The sequence below is a fragment of the Dicentrarchus labrax genome, unplaced genomic scaffold (genome assembly GCF_905237075.1).
Source record: "Dicentrarchus labrax unplaced genomic scaffold, dlabrax2021, whole genome shotgun sequence".
Lineage (NCBI taxonomy): Eukaryota > Metazoa > Chordata > Actinopteri > Moronidae > Dicentrarchus > Dicentrarchus labrax.
Genome location: NW_026136713.1, coordinates 22,332,360 through 22,350,512, shown reverse-complemented (window position 1 = coordinate 22,350,512; position 18,153 = coordinate 22,332,360). Strand labels below are relative to the sequence as shown.

The window sequence follows — 18,153 nt, the reverse complement described above, 5'->3', positions numbered from 1 at the left end:
TCAGTTTGTTGAACAGCAGGAAGCTCGTTGTGTGATGTGCGAGTCCACCATTATCTCTATCTGTATCTATAATGTATTCATACTCAGAATGAGCGGGAACTTTACTTCCTTTAAATTAATATAAAGTAACATTTACTCTTTCTTCAGTGTAACTAGAGGCAGGAACATGGCGGACTCCGCCAGACGAGGACACAGCTCATTCTAACAGAAACACAATAATTCTTATATCCAAGTGATGAAAAACCATACCTGTGAACATTATATTACATTTCTAACAGTTTATTAATAATATTTAAACATTTAAAAATTACCACCAGACAGATCCAAGAGTCCTGATCCACCTGTGTATCTAATCTGAGTTTATTCCGACATTAACAAGCAGCATTAGAGACGTTCGCTGGTGTTTTCACTGCGTCTGGTCCCTCAGTGTTTTATTAGCCGGGTAGTGAATATGATTACAAGCTCTCATCCTCCAGTTTATCTTTTATTTTTTGCTAATTGCTGCATAATAGAAGCATAATCCCCCACATTCATTAACAAAGGCTGAAAATTAAGTGTTAGCAGCACATCTGCTCCCGAGCCCTCGGCGTCTGTAAATACGTGTGAACCGGCGCCGCCCGGCTCTCTTCGTTATTGCTTTACTATTTCCATTATCTTATATTACTGCTGAGAAAAAGCATTATAATCACCGAGCGGGGAATTAAAAAATTAGCACAAAGCTGCGACGCAGGAGTGCTGCTGGTGTCTATTTGTGGCGGCAGAGAGGTGTTTTTTTCTTTCTGTCGCAGTCACCTCCAAGAAAAGGTGAAAATTGCACCCGGGGGGGAACAGCTTTGAGTCGGGGAGGAGGGATTCACCCCATCCTCTTTGTCTCAGTCGCTGGCTTGTCCCCAAAAATCCACAACTGTACCACCAGAGCTACAGAGGACGGAGACGGGCCTCTGGGGGCCTCCGGGGGCCTCCGGGGACCAACGGGCTGAATCCAGAGAATCCACACGTGTTCAGACGACACACGGAGGCAGAAACATCGGCAGTAAACAGGAAAAGGAAAAACAAACTGTTACTTTAAGGGTGAGAAAAGAGCAAACGTGTCTGTGAAAATCAGTCAGGATGCAAACGTTGGTCAGACTCAAACATCTGTTCAACACAGCTGCTGCGAACGGTTCCTCCTGGGCCCGGTTCCTGTGGCACAAATATCTGCTGATCACAATCACATATATTAATGTCGGCCTGGAAAAGCTCCAGAATGAAGATATTACTAAAAACACATTAACAGATGCTCACATCTAAAGGGGTTTAAAAAGTCTCAATCAATACAATTCTGAATTAAACTTGTTTTTCCGGAGCTGATGGAAGTGAGTGGGTTGGACTCCTGAGGTCAGATAGATCAGTTATTAGATGAGATGCCATGCTGTTAACTAGCTAACTGATGAATGTTTGCTCTGTGAGGCGAACAGTTGAAGATTGATCGACGGGTGAATGTCAGGATACATATTCTGTTTCACAGGAAGACATAATGGTTGGATTTTGATATAAAAACACAAAGAAATATATATATATAAATTGTTGAACAGGGGAAGCATATAAGTGAGGATGAGCTCTGAAAGAGTTAAAATAATCTGATATGGACTGTAGAGTGGGACTGCTGTTGGGGTTGGGTTGGGGTTAGGGGTTGGGGTTGGGGGTTAGGGTTGGGGTTATCTGTGACCTTTAGCAGTGCTACCACCACTCAGCGAACGTTCAGAGCGTATGAAAGACACGGGGACTCACTGAGTTGATGTTTCCTGAATTATAAAGCAGAATTCAAATGATTTGAACTGTTAGTTCAGATAAGACGTTGCGTGCTCCGTCCCCGCTGACTGAATGTGAGCATACAGTCGGCTCTGTCGTGGCTCTGCTGCTGGATAATAACTGCACAGAGCTTTCATTAGCAGATCCACAGCGGCTCATTAGGAGCAGGATGACAGGCTAACAGTCTGTAATGGCCTGCTGTTTGAACTCACTAATGGCTCCGCTACCCTCTGATCCATCACTCAGGTACAGCACACCTGCGTTTACCTGCACTCCCGCTGCTGAGCGTCTCCTGCCGCCGTGTTAAAAGTCGCACCGGTAACCGCTGAACACGCAAATGAGGAGAGAAAAAGAAGTGAGAGAAGAGTGTATGTGGCGGTAATGTACACGGGGGGGGGGGGGCTGTGATCTCGCCTCCAGCTGGAAACACTTCCTGTAAGTATTTATTCATTTCTGTATCTTGTTGCTTTAATTAAAGACGACTCGAGAGCTTCAGAGTTTCAGATTTATATAAATACTGAATATGGTACAAACACACGGTGCCGCCGGGTCTGAAACCAGTTCCACAGCGCGCCCCCCAACATCAGAACCGACAGACCGGATCCAGCAGGGTCCAACAACAGACGGTTGATTTCTATAAAACCTGCTCCAGTTCTTCTTCAGGGCGGTTGATCCCTCACAGGCTTCCCACCAACACACACAACAAATATGTTTCAATGATGGAAAAGTTTTTACCCCGAAGCTCCAAACACGAGACCACTGGGCCCTGAGTGCCGACTGGGCCCTGAGCACCGACTGGGCCCTGTGCGCCGACTGGGCCCTGGGCGCCGACTGGGCCCTGAGCGCCGACTGGGCCCTGAGCGCCGACTGGGCCCTGTGCGCCGACTGGGCCCTGGGCACCGCCTGGGCCCTGAGCACCGACTGGGCCCTGTGTACCGACTGGGCCCTGAGCACTGACTGGGCCCTGTGTACCGACTGGGCCCTGAGCACTGACTGGGCCCTGGGTGCCGCCTGGGCCCTGGGCGCCGACTGGGCCCTGGGCGCCGACTGGGCCCTGGGCGCCGACTGGGCCCTGGGTGCCGACTGGGCCCTGAGCGCCGACTGGGCCCTGGGTACCGACTGCAGGCGTACAGTAATTATGTTATTTTATTTATGAGATGATTAAAAGATAAAAGCGACATATTGAATATAAATATATATATATATAGTCACGTCTTAAGTTAGGTAATGTTAGCTTTCATGTTGCTAATATTAGCTGTAACTGGTTAGTTAGTGTTTTGAGTGAGATAACTAACTAACTAACAACTTAACTAGTTAAATGATTGATGTAGATTAGCTAGCTAGTTATCAAGTGTTTTACTAACATTAGTGAACTTTATATATAAATGTCTCTTTTTATCTTTTAACCATCTTCAAACTGTGGATGTCTTTCCAACATAGATTAGCTTAGCATGTAGCATATCCAAGTACAGGAAAGCAGGAAGTTGACTGAGGCTAGCTCAACTGCTATTGGTGCACAGAGCTAAAAGGGGGCGGGGCTTGTGATACGGTTCATTCTCATTGGTTCTGCAGCAGGTCCCTCGTAGAGGTTCAACGTCCCATCAGCTGTAAAAGTGGATCAGACTCTGAAGCTGTTTATAAAAAATATGTTTTCAACAAAATTTTAAAAATGAATCAAAAATACTTTAAAATAACATTTCTCCAAAATAAATACAGTTTCTCTCCGGGTGTGAGGTCGTTCATCAGGTCGACCTGAACCGAGACATCCAATGAACCTTTAGGACAACAGGGACAGTCATCATCCTCCTCCTCCTCCTCCTCCTCCTCCTCCTCATCACCTCTCTGTCTTTTAAATCACTTCTCATAACTTACATTAGAAATAATGACAGTAATTATACATTTTAAATTATAATTTCCAACATTATAAAGACAGGTTGGATTAAAACTCCCTGCTACAGATTACATTAGTCAATCTCACCACAACGTCTTTTAGAAGAGGTTCTGGACCTTTTGATCAGATCACATGATCTTCAACAGAGACCCAACTCCAGAGACAGAAACACTCATTTTACCTTCAGATCATCGTAACTTCATTAAAGTGGACAGAAACAGAATCAAACTGATTAAAAGCGTCTCTGTTAGTGTTTCCAACAATCACCAACTCTGGTTTGGTGGAAATAAATCCTTAATTCATCGACGTAGATGATAAAAACAGCAGTTTCAGTCGGAGCAGACCGGCTATGGAAACAAACCACAGAGAGGCTGCGATACAACACAGGCAGAGGGGAGAGAAGTGACCCTGTGACTCTGTATATAGAGAATATAATGTTTAATATCTCATATAAAACCTTTGAAGGACGAGTTAACGACCTCCATTTGCTGAGGAAGATCATGTGATCTGATCTAAAGCTTGTGGCGAGGTTGTTTTGGCACTGGGAACTTTATCAGAGGTTTTTATTTACAGACCGAACTGTTGATGGATGAATCCACTGCTGAGTGGAAACCAACCAACGTCTCAGAGATGTTGGATTCAAATATTAATGTCACGTGACCGCGGCGCCCGGCTGAAGGTCGCTGCCGCTAACAAACCGTCTGATAACCTGCTACAGTTGAGTTCAGCTTGGTTTGGCTCAGTTTACTTTGAACATGTTCACCAAAGAAAATTAATCTAGAGACGGAATTAGGAAAAAGATCTTGTAATTATAAAATACTGAGATACAGAAATCAGAATTATTAAATAAAGTCTCCAGTTTCTTTGTGTGTGTGTACACAAACACACTGCGTCCACTAACGGAAACACACTGCGTCCACTAACGGAAACACACTGCGTCCCCTAACGGAAACACACTGCGTCCACTAACGGAAACACACTGCGTCCACCAAAGGAAACACACTGCGTCCCCTAACGGAAACACACTGCGTCCCCTAACGGAAACACACTGCGTCCACTAAAGGAAACACACTGCGTCCCCTAACGGAAACACACTGCGTCCACTAAAGGAAACACACTGCGTCCACCATAGGAAACACACTGCGTCCACTAACGGAAACACACTGCGTCCACTAACGGAAACACACTGCGTCCACCAAAGGAAACACACTGCGTCCACCATAGGAAACACACTGCGTCCACTAAAGGAAACACACTGCGTCCCCTAACGGAAACACACTGCGTCCCCTAAAGGAAACACACTGCGTCCACTAACGGAAACACACTGCGTCCACTAACGGAAACACACTGCGTCCACTAACGGAAACACACTGCGTCCACTAACGGAAACATTTAGACGCCTTATCTTACCTAATTATCAGATAATAACTCATCATAACAATAAGAAGATAATTATGAGATAAGGAGTCTAATTGTGAATTAAATGCTCTGTACCTCCGTTCAAGAGAGAAACACTATAAAAAAATAAAAGCACATACTGCCCCCTCCCCCCCGGCAGATAAATTCAGCAGGAAACTAAAAATAAGACGAGATACTGACGAACTATTTTCTGTTAAAATGTTAAAAATCTGAAGTCACAGTTTGATTCTTTCTACTCGGCCCCGTTTGCACAAACCCAAAAACAACTACACACACTTTAAGTTCACATTCACACCAGCTGGTACTGAAACCGACCAATGAGAGAGTGTCTGTGTGGTCAGAGGTCAGAGTTCAGAGGTCAGACACCGACCGGTCCACGTCCCCGCTCGGTTCAGGAGTTCTGTTCATGAGCAGTTTGAAACCATCAGCCGGTTTATTGTTGAGATGTACCTGATGAGGAGGAACTGTATCCTGGGAATCAATCAATCAATGATCAATACGTCCGTTTGTACCATCATTGATTCCAGCTGCAACCATTAAAACCACGACCAGCGTTTCCACGAAGGATCCGTGCAGCGCTGCCGGATCATAAAACCCTCCAGGTGGACCGGCGGGGCCTCGGACCCCCCCGTCCTGAGTACGTCCTCTATCCCAGAAGACACCAGGGCGTCTGGTTCTGGTCGCACTCCAGCTTGGTGTTGATGACGGTGCAGGGAGCGCCGCTGATGGTCAGCTCCTGCCTGGACTCCACCTGGTAGCGGAGGTTCGTCAGACCCCCCTCCGGATCCACCTTGAACTGCTCCTACGGGGGAACGAGGACGTTAATGAGAAGATAAAGCAGCCAGTGTTTTATAATGTGTGGCTGTAAACATCGAACTGTTGGACCTGTTTCTGAGCCGCGACTCTCTTCTGGTCTCTCTTCCTCCAGGCCGGGTCGTGGATGTGGAGGAAGGTTTTATATCCGGTTGTGATTCCGCTCGGTCTGAACAGCTGCGGAGACAAACAGCAGACACTGAAACAACCGACGGAGAGGTAAACGATAGAACCTTTCTGACGAGGTCCGATGAGCTCTTCTACCTGGAGCTCCGCTTTCCTCAGTCTCCTGTAGAACTCGTCGTCCTCTCGGCCCCAACCCCAGAACCGGTTCGACATCCCGTTGCACTGAAAAACAAACAGGAAACAGTTTTATTTCCTGCTTCAGAGCCAGTAAAAGACGGGAAACAGCCCCCGACCTGCACTGTGCACACTAATATCTCACTGGGTCAAACAGCTCCACCTGGTGGACACTTTAAGTCATTACAGCTCACTGTTAGAAAAAGATATAAGGTATATTTTCTCATAATTAGGAGATAAGGTGTCTAATTTATGCACTTCCATACCTCTGTTCAAGAGGGAAACACTATAAAATGTTTTATTCAAGCTGTATCGTACAAACAGATTTCAATAAAAAGACAAAAAGAGGGATTTACTCTCTTTATGGATGTTTGGTCGGTGAGAGGAGTTTAGTGATTGTAGCACAGAGACACACAGAAGAAGTCGTGTGGATGTTATTACTGATATTCTCTCAGTTTTATGTTCACAACTTTAAACGCCTCGCACATCAAAACAACGAGAAAAGACCAAGTTTGGTGGAGCAGCGTGGGATTATGGGAGTTGTTGTCTTCAGTACCATGCTGTAATGTTTCTTGGTGAGCAGCAGGATCCCTCCCACGTAGGTCTTGTAGTGGTACAGCGGGTGCAGCTCCGGCGAGGCCACGTGGAACGGCCCCTCCTCGGGGAACCCGTAGTCCAGAGCCTCGTTCAGGGGCAGCAGGTCCACGTCGTGCATCGCCAGGTAGTCCGTGTCGTTGCCGCTCTCCAGCTGACCCACGTTGATCAGAGACGCTCGGTTGAACCTGAGACAAACAAACAAACAAACAAACAATAAAACCTCTGTGTGTGCAGCGTGGGGGGGGTAGTTCGACCTCCTCACCTGTAGTGGTCCACCTGGTTGATGACGAGGATCTTGTGGCGGATCTTCTTCTTGTTGAGGAACGTGTGCATGAAGGGGACGAACACCAGCAGCTCCTCGAAGCGCTCTCTGAAGGGGACGATGAGGGCCAGTTTGTGAGGACCCCAGGAGGGGTCGTCCACCGCAGACGCCTGACTGTTGGGCGGGCAGGGCGGCGGCGGCGGCGCCTGCTGGAGGGGGGGGCGTCTGTCAGACATGTCGCCTGAACAGCTGAGCTGCAGCCAGAGCAGAGAGACGAGCAGCAGCACCATGCAGAGGCCGAACAGCTTGTAGACCGTACATTTACCGGACAGGAACCTGAGACACAGCGGGACAGCAACGGTCAGCGGCGGCAGCACTTATTGATCGTCAATAAATAAAGATCAATCCTCGGGACCCACAGGCGTCTGAGTAATGGAGCAGCTACACTCCTCTGCCATCCTACAGTGAAAGTTACATTTCCCGCAGAGTCAGAGGCTCCAGCAGCAAACAGGAAACACTCGTTTATCTGACCCACCAACAGCTCTTATTATTGATATATATATTATTAACACATATTGATCCTGTATTGACAGTCAGACTGTGGACATATGACGGCCTTTAGCTCGTGTTTCTAGAGTTACGTGTTGTTACGAACACGTTAGGAATTGTTAAAATGTGATATTTCTTAAAGGGAGTTTGGTGCAGGGAGCTTTTAGTTGGATTCAAACTGCTGATATGGATCATTGTTAACGTTTAGTCTCCACTACAGAAACACTAGCTAACTGCTAAAGGCTGATCAGGTTGTCTGACGCTGACTGCTGTTAGTTATTAGTCTGATTGATGTGATTATTAATTACTGATAATAGTTGCTCTTTATGTGCCTGTTTTAAACTAATTTGATGATTTAAAAGACACACATTGCAGCAGATTAGATAAAGTGATTGTAGTTGTTATTAACGCATTAGCTCACAAACAGTCGTATCATTTACCAGCAGGCTAATATTGACTTTAACTCCAGTTTTATTCTTTGTCTCAGGATCAACAGCTTTCTGTAGGTGATCTGAAACACTTCCAGGATATTTGGTCATTTTAATCCATTTCCAGGTTTTTCCAGGACGTGTGGGAATTAAATCCCCCCAGCAGTATAAAGTATCACAGCTAGCTCCAGCTGTATATGATACCACATTTATTATAAATGCACTTTAATCAGCTCTCACTGTTCATTGTATCAGCAACCAGAACAAACATACTGCTGCTTCAACATAACGGAGCAACTTAAAGACAGCTTTATAACACACACACACACACACACACACACACACACACACACACACACACACACACTGGAAACCTCTCTGTGTGTGTGTGTGTGTGTGTGTGTGTGTTTACTCACTTCTCCTCCGGATGGGGAACTTTAGAGATCTCATTTCTTTAAAGGCCAAAAAACAGTTTAAGACTTCCCTGTCTTATTTTTACATCATTATTATTATTGTTGTTGTTATTATTGTTGTTGTTATTATTATTGTTGTTGTTGTTGTTGTTGTTGTGAATGAATGAGCAGGATTAAACTGTGATGTATCAGCTGACACCCACAGTAAACAACCGAAGAGTAAAAACAGAGAGATATCTATCTTACCTTCTCTCCTCTCTGAAGTAGAGGACAGGCTTTCTCCTCGAGGAGTACATCATCTTTACAACCACCCACCCGGAGCAGAGGTCGAGTCTTACAGTAGATAAACGAGCCTTCACTCCTCCATCCTGCCCCAGCCGTTAGCTGTCCTCCATGCTAACTCCGTGCTAACTGTGTGCTAACTGTCCGACCGCACAAACCCTCCGGCGCATAAACATTTGCTCGGTGAACTCAGAAATTAACGAATATAACCGGTTGGTCCTGTCTGCCTGCCTGTCTCTCTGTCTGTCTGTCTGTCTGTCTGTCTGCCTGTCTGTCTGCTAACGGCTAACCCTGCCGTTAACTGTTACTGTACACGTAGCATGTAGCGGTGCACACGGATCGCCGCTCCGGGTTCAACATCGTTTTACTTTGCCGACTTTACCCGAAGGTTACCGACTGTTACCGAGTGGATTTAGACACTACACTCAACAACGATCACAACAACAATCGATCGGCGAATTATTTAATGATCATTTCAGGATGAAAATTATTAAACAGAAGCCGATTGTAATAGTGTCCGACGGGTAAATGTGTCCGGGCGGCAGCTGCGGCAAAAGCATTAAAGGTTCCTACCGGTATTTCTGAAACGTTTTTATTTAAATATATTTCAAGAACTGAAAATCTCCTCAAAATGTACTTAAAGCTAAAAGTTATCTTTATACAGAACGGCCCATTTCAGAAAAATGATTGTAATCCAATTCTAATTGATTAATCTAAGTGATTATATCAGGTATTATCAGTTATAATCGACCGGATAGATTATTTCCTCTGATTTAGACCAGCGTCTGTAAATCTGTTCCAGGACAGTTGTTGTATATATATTATATATATTTTATATTTTATATATTTTATATATTTTATATATATTTTATATATTTTATATATATTTTATATTTTATATATTTTATATATTTTATATATTTTATATATATTTTATATTTTATATTTTTATTGTATTATATTTTATTCGTTCTCTACTCTTTACACTTCACTCCCCAATATTTTAATATTATATAATACAATATTATAATTATGCTAAATTTAAAAAGAACACATAAAAACTACAACACCCAGCGTCCGCTTCCGGCGCGCTGATTGGTCAGACCCGTGCGATGGTTGACGTGGCATTGCTGTATCCGCGCATGCTCAGTCGCGCTCCCTCCCGGCAGGAAGATGGTGTCCGTGAGGATGAAGTCGTCGGTGCTGTCGGTGGTGCTCCTGAACCTCTTCTACAGCCTCGTTCCCGCGCTGTACTTCCACATCGGAGAGACCGAGAAGAAGTGTTTCATAGAGGAAATCCCGGACGAGACGATGATCATTGGTGAGTGTGAGCGCGCGGCGGCAGGAAGTCACCGGCTAATGCTAACGGCTAGCTCACCAACTTCAGCTAGGCGGCTAATCGGCTAACCGAGCTCAAAGTTGTGTTCCGGTTCCGAACAGGCGGTTCTGTGGACTCGCACTGACACTCAGCCTAGTTAGTTAACCACCTGTATGTGTTTCTGTGTTAAATAAAACGACCACGTTGGTCACATTAATGGAGATAATCTTATTTAAATAGGAAACAGGCTAACACCCAAACGGAGTGTGACTGTCCTCCAGCTGTTCACCTGCTGGTTCAGAGACAGGTAGTGAACACCTGTCTGCTGGAGCTCATCACACACACACACACACACACACACACTGCACAGGAAACACACAATACTTAATGTTTGTGATATTTTAACATCCTCAGGGTTTCAGAAGCTCCCAGTTCCAGACTCCTGATCTACATCCTATCACAATCAGCACACGTTACCTGTATCACTTCATACCTGCGTCATATTTGTGTCGCTGTTTATCCAGTAAAGTGCGCTTCGATTTACTTTAGAGCTTTTTCACAGCAGCCATTTTTACATGTAATATTGGGGTAAACACAGGCTGATTTATTGATCAGATATATCAGATACTTTTTGTTTGGCTGTTCACGTTATTGTTTTAGTGTGGCCCCGGTCAGATTCCCGTGTGAGCAGGTCACAGTCCATAGAAGTCCGGTTGTTCACACTGGAAAGAATCGGCCCTGAATCTGGTTTGGACCACATAGTGTCCCTAATCAGAACAGATCAAATGTGATCTGGGTCACTTTGGCCTGCAGTCAGTTAACGCAGCCTAATTAAGGCTCCGTTCCATTTAGTGTAGCAGAGCCTTTCCACATGTACAATAACAGCCACCCGACTCAGTTTGATATAATAACTGAGATCTGATTCGCAAACAAATGAAGGAATTGTTGCATCAGATGTTAAAATGTTTAAAACTGCTGAAATCATGATGATGTGACATTTGTGTCCTTACGTCTGTAGAGCAAGGTGTGACCTCTGCAGCTCTACAGTGCTTCTTTATAAAGCTGCATGTCACATTTATCCTTCATCAAACTGCAGCTTCTGCAATTTGATTAGTGCACGTGCGGTCGTACCGCAGGTTTGATCACACTTTGATCAATCCAGAATTCCTCACAGAAAACCTAGATATTTAGAGACTAGTTTTCCAGTCATGTTAAAACCTGATCAGTTGTTCAGCACCAACATAAAGGATCCCAGCCTTTTAGTATCAGTACCGATAGAATTACACCTTTAATTAATATCTTATTCTGATGAACATATTGGATGTGAGTCACTGTTTGTGTCTGCCACAAATTCATATTTAACTGGACGAGGCCGCCCTCGTTGGGCTGAATGATGTTCTCAGTAACTGAAGGTAGGAGTGGAAACGTATAACTCCCCGTCTGTCTCTGCAGGAAACTATCGGACTCAGCTGTACGACAAACAGCGGGAAGAGTACCTGCCGGCCACTCAGGGTCTGGGGATGTTTGTGGAAGTCAAAGATCCTGATGACAAGGTGAGCAGGGAGATGAAACGAGGACAGCGGCAGCGTCTGTGTGCTCACCGGTTCACCGGCTGTAACCGCTCTGTGTTTGTTTCCTGCAGGTGATTCTGTCCCGGCAGTACGGCTCCGAGGGGAGGTTCACCTTCACGTCGCACACACCTGGAGAGCATCAGATCTGTCTGCACTCCAACTCCTCCAAGTTCTCCCTGTTCGCCGGAGGCATGCTGGTGAGGAGACGCTCTTTATTCTGTGGTTAAACTTCAGTTCCTCTCTGCGTCTGCACGTTCAGCTATTTGCTCTCATTGAAATATTTTAACTCAATTTGCCCGAAGCCGACTTGCTTTTGTTTGACTCCGTTTCCATTTTATTTTAATAATGTTCATTTTCCGTGTCTGTCAGCGTGTGTTGTGTAATAATATAATTGAGGTGGTTCTTTACTCACCGCTGAACTCGTGTTGCAGAGGGTTCACCTGGATATCCAGGTAGGCGAACACGCCAACAACTACGCTGAGATCGCTGCCAAAGACAAACTGACGGAGCTGCAGCTGAGAGTCCGGCAGCTGGTGGAGCAGGTGGACCAGATCCAGAAGGAGCAGAACTACCAGAGGGTCAGTCTCTGTGGGTTTTAAACATCTACACAAGATTTATTGTCATTTATGTCTCGGAAGTTTGGACATTTTGGTTGTTTTCTTGTATAAATTTGTTGAAGGTCTTCTGGAAGTCTGTCAGTCTGAGGGATCAGTTGGGTTGTTAGTTCTGTAAAGCGCCTGCAGTTGTTGAGCGCCCCCTGCTGTCTGTCTGTCCTCTCTCAGTACCGTGAGGAGCGTTTCCGTCAGACCAGCGAGAGCACCAACCAGCGGGTCCTCTGGTGGTCCATCGTCCAGACCCTCATCCTGGTGGCCATCGGCATCTGGCAGATGAGACACCTCAAGAGCTTCTTCGAGGCCAAGAAACTGGTGTAAACGTTTCTCCCCGGGGGGGAGAGTGTGAGAGTCTGAGTCTGTATGAGTATGAGTGTGAGTGTGTGTGACTGTGTGTGAGTGTGAGAGTCTGCGTGTGAGTGTTTGGTCTCTACTGAGTGATGCAGTATCGAGCGGCGGTGGTGGCGGCGGCGGCAGCGGCGGTCACTGCTGTCGGAGGAGGAACTGCAGAGGAGACGGGATGCGGAGAATTCCAGCTGCACAATTTGGCCTGAAAACATCTTGAGATTATTGTAATTATTGAGCCCCTCACATTTGCAGTAGACTATCAGGGAAATGTGACATCTCTATTTATTACACAGGTTTCTTCTACGTTTATTTGTCCCCACTAAAGTTCTGCAGCAGCGGGACAATAGAACCAGCCAACCGGGCAGATAGTCTTCGTATTTGATGTGTTTGTTTAAATTGATTTTCTCCTTTGTTACTCACTGCGATGAGAACATGATGTGTTACTGGCCACTAGAGATGTTGGTGCATGAAGAAACAGAAGTTTGATTTACATGAAATATCAGTCAGGCCTCTGATAAAGACACAGTTTATAATCTGGATTCATTACGCAGGAATATCTTAATCCCTGATTGAACAACAGAAACAGATACTCGGGGACGTTTGGTAATAAGGAAGCACCGATACAGATGTTTTTGTTGTTATTTATTTGCCCTTTTGTGCCCGGAAACAAGATGAAAACTGAAACAAAGCGACAGACAAACATCAGCCGCTGATATCGGTGGATGGCGTTTTATCCACCGAGGGCGAATATCGGCCGGTCAATTGGTGCATCCCTGTTAGTAAATCGTTAACGCCTTTATTAGATTCTCCTCCGAACTTTCCTTCCTTGTTTCTGCTGCACATCCTGAAACACTGCCCCCGCTGGTCATGGGATTGACTGCATCCTGTGGACGTGCAGTGTTACGTGTATGCGACCCTTCTTAAGCCCCGCCCCTTTTTGAACCTCGGTCAACTTCCTCCTTTCCTGTACTCAGAGATGCTACATGCTAAGCTAATCTATATTGAAAAGACAACCACATTTAGAAGATGGTTAAAAGATAAGAGACGTAAATATAGTCACATCTTAAATTAGCAAGTGTTAGCGAAACACGAGCTAGCTGATCTAAATTAATTGTTAGTGTTTTGCTAACATTAGCTAACTTAAAATGTGACTATAGATTAGTCTCTTTAATCTTTTAACCATCTTCAAAATGTGGTCTTCTTTTCAACATAGATTAGCCTAGCATGTAGCATATTTAAGTACAGGAAAGGAGGAAGTGGACTGAGGGTTGCTCAACTGTGATTGGAGCACAGACCCAAAAAAGGGGCGGGGCTTGTGGACGGTTAATTGTGCCACCGGCTGTGAAATATTGAAGCTTTTTACCAGAACTTTGGCTCCAATACAAACACTGATTTAACTACCTGAACCACCAGGACAAAGTTCAAGGTTTCAGTTTCCACTGCAGAACCTTGGACGCTCGTTACGCGAGAGATGAGTAAAGTTTGGTTAAAATATTGATCATTTATGAGGTGACATATTGATCGAAGCGCTGCAAAAGATGAACATTTTAGTGTTTGTGACAGCGTTGTTCTCAGCTTTCAGACGCAGTTTGTGTGAAACCAAATGTTTCTGCCTGTGAGTGGATCCTTTCCAAACTACAGCTGCCAATAACTGTTCATCTGTCAATCATTTTCTCCATTGATCGACTCGCTGTTTGGTCCAGAAAATGGTGAAACATGTTGCTCAGCATCCAAAGTGACGTCCTCAGATGTCTCGCTTTGTCCACAACCCAAACACATTCAGTTTACTGTTAATATAACAATATAAAATATAATAAATATTCACATTTAAGAAGCTGAAATCAGAAAATTTGGACATTTTTCCTTTAAAAACGATGAATCGATTATCAGAATAGTTGGCGATTAATTTAATAGTTGTGGTTGCAGCTCTAGTGAGAACTGAATGTATGTTTCTGTTCATCTGATTCTGGCTAAAGGAAGAATATTCTCAATCTTCTGCCGGTCTTCAGGGCAGAAAGCAGAGTTCAGAGGGGCTTTAGATCTCGAGGCGTCCATTAAACCTCGGAGCCGCCCCGTATAGATCTCTGTCTGAGTCGTTCTTTTTGCTTTGAACCCATCGTTCGCGGTCTCTGCTGTATTAAAGGCAGCGTTTGAGAGCGATGTCAGAGTGTGGATTCTCCTGAAGGAAACCATTAAATGTAAAAATGCCCCAGCACTGCGTTGCCACCCGAAACCGGTCGGATGATCTTTACCTCAAAACACAAACTGTCTTCTACAGTCGCCCCTCTCTCTCTCTAAATGTTCAGCTTCCACGTGATCCTCAGTGAATCAACCTGAGGAGAGAAACACCTGAATCAGATTGTAAAGAAGCTTCGGAGGTTTTCATCTTCAGCTCTTCAGACTTTGGTTCCTTTTTACTCTTTCTTTCTTCCTCTCTGGTGGTTTGTGTTTTATGTTGCTGGTAGATTTCAGAAACGTTTATCGGGGTTAGACTTTGAATCAGTTGCTTAAGGCTGGAAAAGGGGCTTGGATTTATTTTTTTAGAGAGATTCTGTCCGTGTGAAATCTGTCTAAAATTGCACTCGAAATAAAGTTTTGTCACATTTGGTTTAAAGGACTGAAAGTTTCTTTTATTGTTGTCATTTTATCCATCAAACATCAGTTCAAAAGGTCTCTTTTGTGGTGTGTGTGTGTGTGTGTGTGTGTGTGTTACTGTGTGTGTGTGTGTGTGTGTGTGTGTGTGTGATGTTGTCCTTTAAAAGCTTCATTAAGGATCTTGGTGTTTTTGTGTTACTAAAGTTTCTCTGTCTTATTTCTATCTTATCACATTACAGTTAAGTATTATAAGAGAGAGAAACTAAATAAAATAAAGACAACTGTCTTCACTGAAGTTTTAAGTCAAACTTAAAGTTTAAAGTTTTGAAATATAAAAAAACATTTTGCTGATAATTTATTTTCTTCAGAAACAGTTACTGTTAAAATAACAGTCAGCAGGTTTTTCATTATATTGGTGCTTGAAAATTAAATAGCTACAATTAAAAATATTAAATTATAAATATAAATAATCAATTATATGATTTTCTTATGAAGAAAATATTAGTTTTTTCAAAAGAAAAAGTTTAACTTGAAGCCAGTTCTGTAATATCACATACAGTCTGTAGTATCACACAGTCTGTAATATCACACACAGTCTGTAGTATCATATAGTCTGTAGTATCACACAGTCTGTAATATCACATACAGTCTGTAGTACCATATACAGTCTGTAGTATCACACAGTCTGTAATATCACATACAGTCTGTAGTACCATATACAGTCTGTAGTATCACATACAGTCTGTAGGGGGCGGTGAGTCCACCCCGCTTATTTTTAACCAACACGAAGAAGATGTCACTTCCTCCCAAGCCGTTTCCATGGCAATCCAACATGGCGCCCGGTAAGTCTCTCGCTCTCTGTGGCTACAAACATTAACGTTAAACATTGAACTAATACCGTTAAACATTGAACTAATACCGTTAAACATTGAACTAATACCGTTAAACATTGAACTAATACAGTTAAACATTGAACTAATACAGTTAAACATTGAACTAATACCGTTAAACATTGAACTAATACAGTTACAGTTAAACATTGAACTAATACAGTTAAACATTGAACTAATACAGTTAAACATTGAACTAATACAGTTACAGTTAAACATTGAACTAATACAGTTAAACATTGAACTAATACAGTTAAACATTGAACTAATACAGTTAAACATTGAACTAATACAGTTAAACATTGAACTAATACCGTTAAACATTGAACTAATACAGTTAAACATTGAACTAATACAGTTACAGTTAAACATTGAACTAATACAGTTAAACATTGAACTAATACAGTTAAACATTGAACTAATACAGTTAAACATTGAACTAATACAGTTACAGTTAAACATTGAACTAATACAGTTACAGTTAAACATTGAACTAATACAGTTAAACATTGAACTAATACAGTTACAGTTAAACATTGAACTAATACAGTTAAACATTGAACTAATACAGTTAAACATTGAACTAATACAGTTAAACATTGAACTAATACAGTTACAGTTAAACATTGAACTAATACAGTTAAACATTGAACTAATACAGTTACAGTTAAACATTGAACTAATACAGTTAAACATTGAACTAATACAGTTACCGTTAAACATTGAACTAATACAGTTAAACATTGAACTAATACAGTTAAACATTGAACTAATACAGTTACAGTTAAACATTGAACTAATACAGTTACAGTTAAACATTGAACTAATACAGTTAAACATTGAACTAATACAGTTAAACATTGAACTAATACAGTTAAACATTGAACTAATACAGTTAAACATTGAACTAATACAGTTAAACATTGAACTAATACAGTTACAGTTAAACATTGAACTAATACAGTTAACGTTAAACATTGAACTAATACAGTTAAACATTGAACTAATACAGTTACAGTTAAACATTGAACTAATACAGTTACAGTTAAACATTGAACTAATACAGTTACAGTTAAACATTGAACTAATACAGTTAAACATTGAACTAATACAGTTAAACATTGAACTAATACAGTTACAGTTAAACATTGAACTAATACAGTTAAACATTGAACTAATACAGTTACCGTTAAACATTGAACTAATACAGTTACAGTTAAACATTGAACTAATACAGTTACAGTTAAACATTGAACTAATACAGTTACAGTTAAACATTGAACTAATACAGTTACAGTTAAACATTGAACTAATACAGTTAAACATTGAACTAATACAGTTACCGTTAAACATTGAACTAATACAGTTACAGTTAAACATTGAACTAATACAGTTACAGTTAAACATTGAACTAATACAGTTAAACATTGAACTAATACAGTTACCGTTAAACATTGAACTAATACAGTTACAGTTAAACATTGAACTAATACAGTTAAACATTGAACTAATACAGTTACCGTTAAACATTGAACTAATACAGTTACAGTTAAACATTGAACTAATACCGTTACCGTTAAACATTGAACTAATACCGTTAAACATTGAACTAATACAGTTAAACATTGAACTAATACCGTTAAACATTGAACTAATACCGTTAAACATTGAACTAATACAGTTACAGTTAAACATTGAACTAATACCGTTACCGTTAAACATTGAACTAATACCGTTAAACATTGAACTAATACCGTTAAACATTGAACTAATACCGTTAAACATTGAACTAATACAGTTACAGTTAAACATTGAACTAATACAGTTACCGTTAAACATTGAACTAATACAGTTAAACATTGAACTAATACCGTTAAACATTGAACTAATACCGTTAAACATTGAACTAATACAGTTAAACATTGAACTAATACAGTTACAGTTAAACATTGAACTAATACCGTTAAACATTGAACTAATACAGTTAACGTTAAACATTGAACTAATACAGTTAACGTTAAACATTGAACTAATACCGTTAAACATTGAACTAATACCGTTAAACATTGAACTAA

At 42.2% G+C, this 18,153-nt stretch overlaps 3 protein-coding genes across 4 annotated transcripts in view; 2 read left to right on the top strand and 1 right to left on the bottom strand.

Moving 5' to 3' along the window:
* Window positions 1–4,471: 4,471 nt before the first annotated feature.
* b4galt7 (xylosylprotein beta 1,4-galactosyltransferase, polypeptide 7 (galactosyltransferase I)) lies at window positions 4,472–9,289 on the bottom strand. 2 transcript variants are annotated; one of them, XM_051420128.1, is made up of 6 exons: window positions 8,710–9,289; window positions 7,074–7,409; window positions 6,771–6,996; window positions 6,179–6,262; window positions 5,987–6,091; window positions 4,472–5,903 (listed from the first exon to the last, which is right to left on the bottom strand). In XM_051420128.1, the coding sequence occupies exons 1-6, from the start codon at window positions 8,760–8,762 to the stop codon at window positions 5,748–5,750; spliced, it is 960 nt and encodes a 319-aa protein (XP_051276088.1). In that variant the 5' UTR covers window positions 8,763–9,289; the 3' UTR covers window positions 4,472–5,747. The 2 variants fall into 2 exon arrangements, with proteins under 2 accessions (XP_051276088.1, XP_051276089.1); XM_051420129.1 differs by having other exon boundaries at window positions 4,472–5,897.
* Window positions 9,290–9,880: 591 nt separating this feature from the next.
* Window positions 9,881–15,210, top strand: LOC127374617 (transmembrane emp24 domain-containing protein 9). Its single transcript, XM_051420170.1, has 5 exons — window positions 9,881–10,066; window positions 11,516–11,616; window positions 11,706–11,831; window positions 12,066–12,212; window positions 12,417–15,210. The coding sequence occupies exons 1-5, from the start codon at window positions 9,919–9,921 to the stop codon at window positions 12,564–12,566; spliced, it is 672 nt and encodes a 223-aa protein (XP_051276130.1). The 5' UTR covers window positions 9,881–9,918; the 3' UTR covers window positions 12,567–15,210.
* A 744-nt stretch (window positions 15,211–15,954) lies between these two features.
* tmem216 (transmembrane protein 216) overlaps window positions 15,955–18,153 on the top strand; it is a 6,833-nt gene continuing 4,634 nt past the window's right edge. The window contains exon 1 of the mRNA XM_051420209.1: window positions 15,955–16,030. Within this exon, the coding sequence (XP_051276169.1) occupies window positions 15,982–16,030 (49 nt within the window). The 5' untranslated portion in view covers window positions 15,955–15,981. The remainder of the gene's footprint in view (window positions 16,031–18,153) is intronic.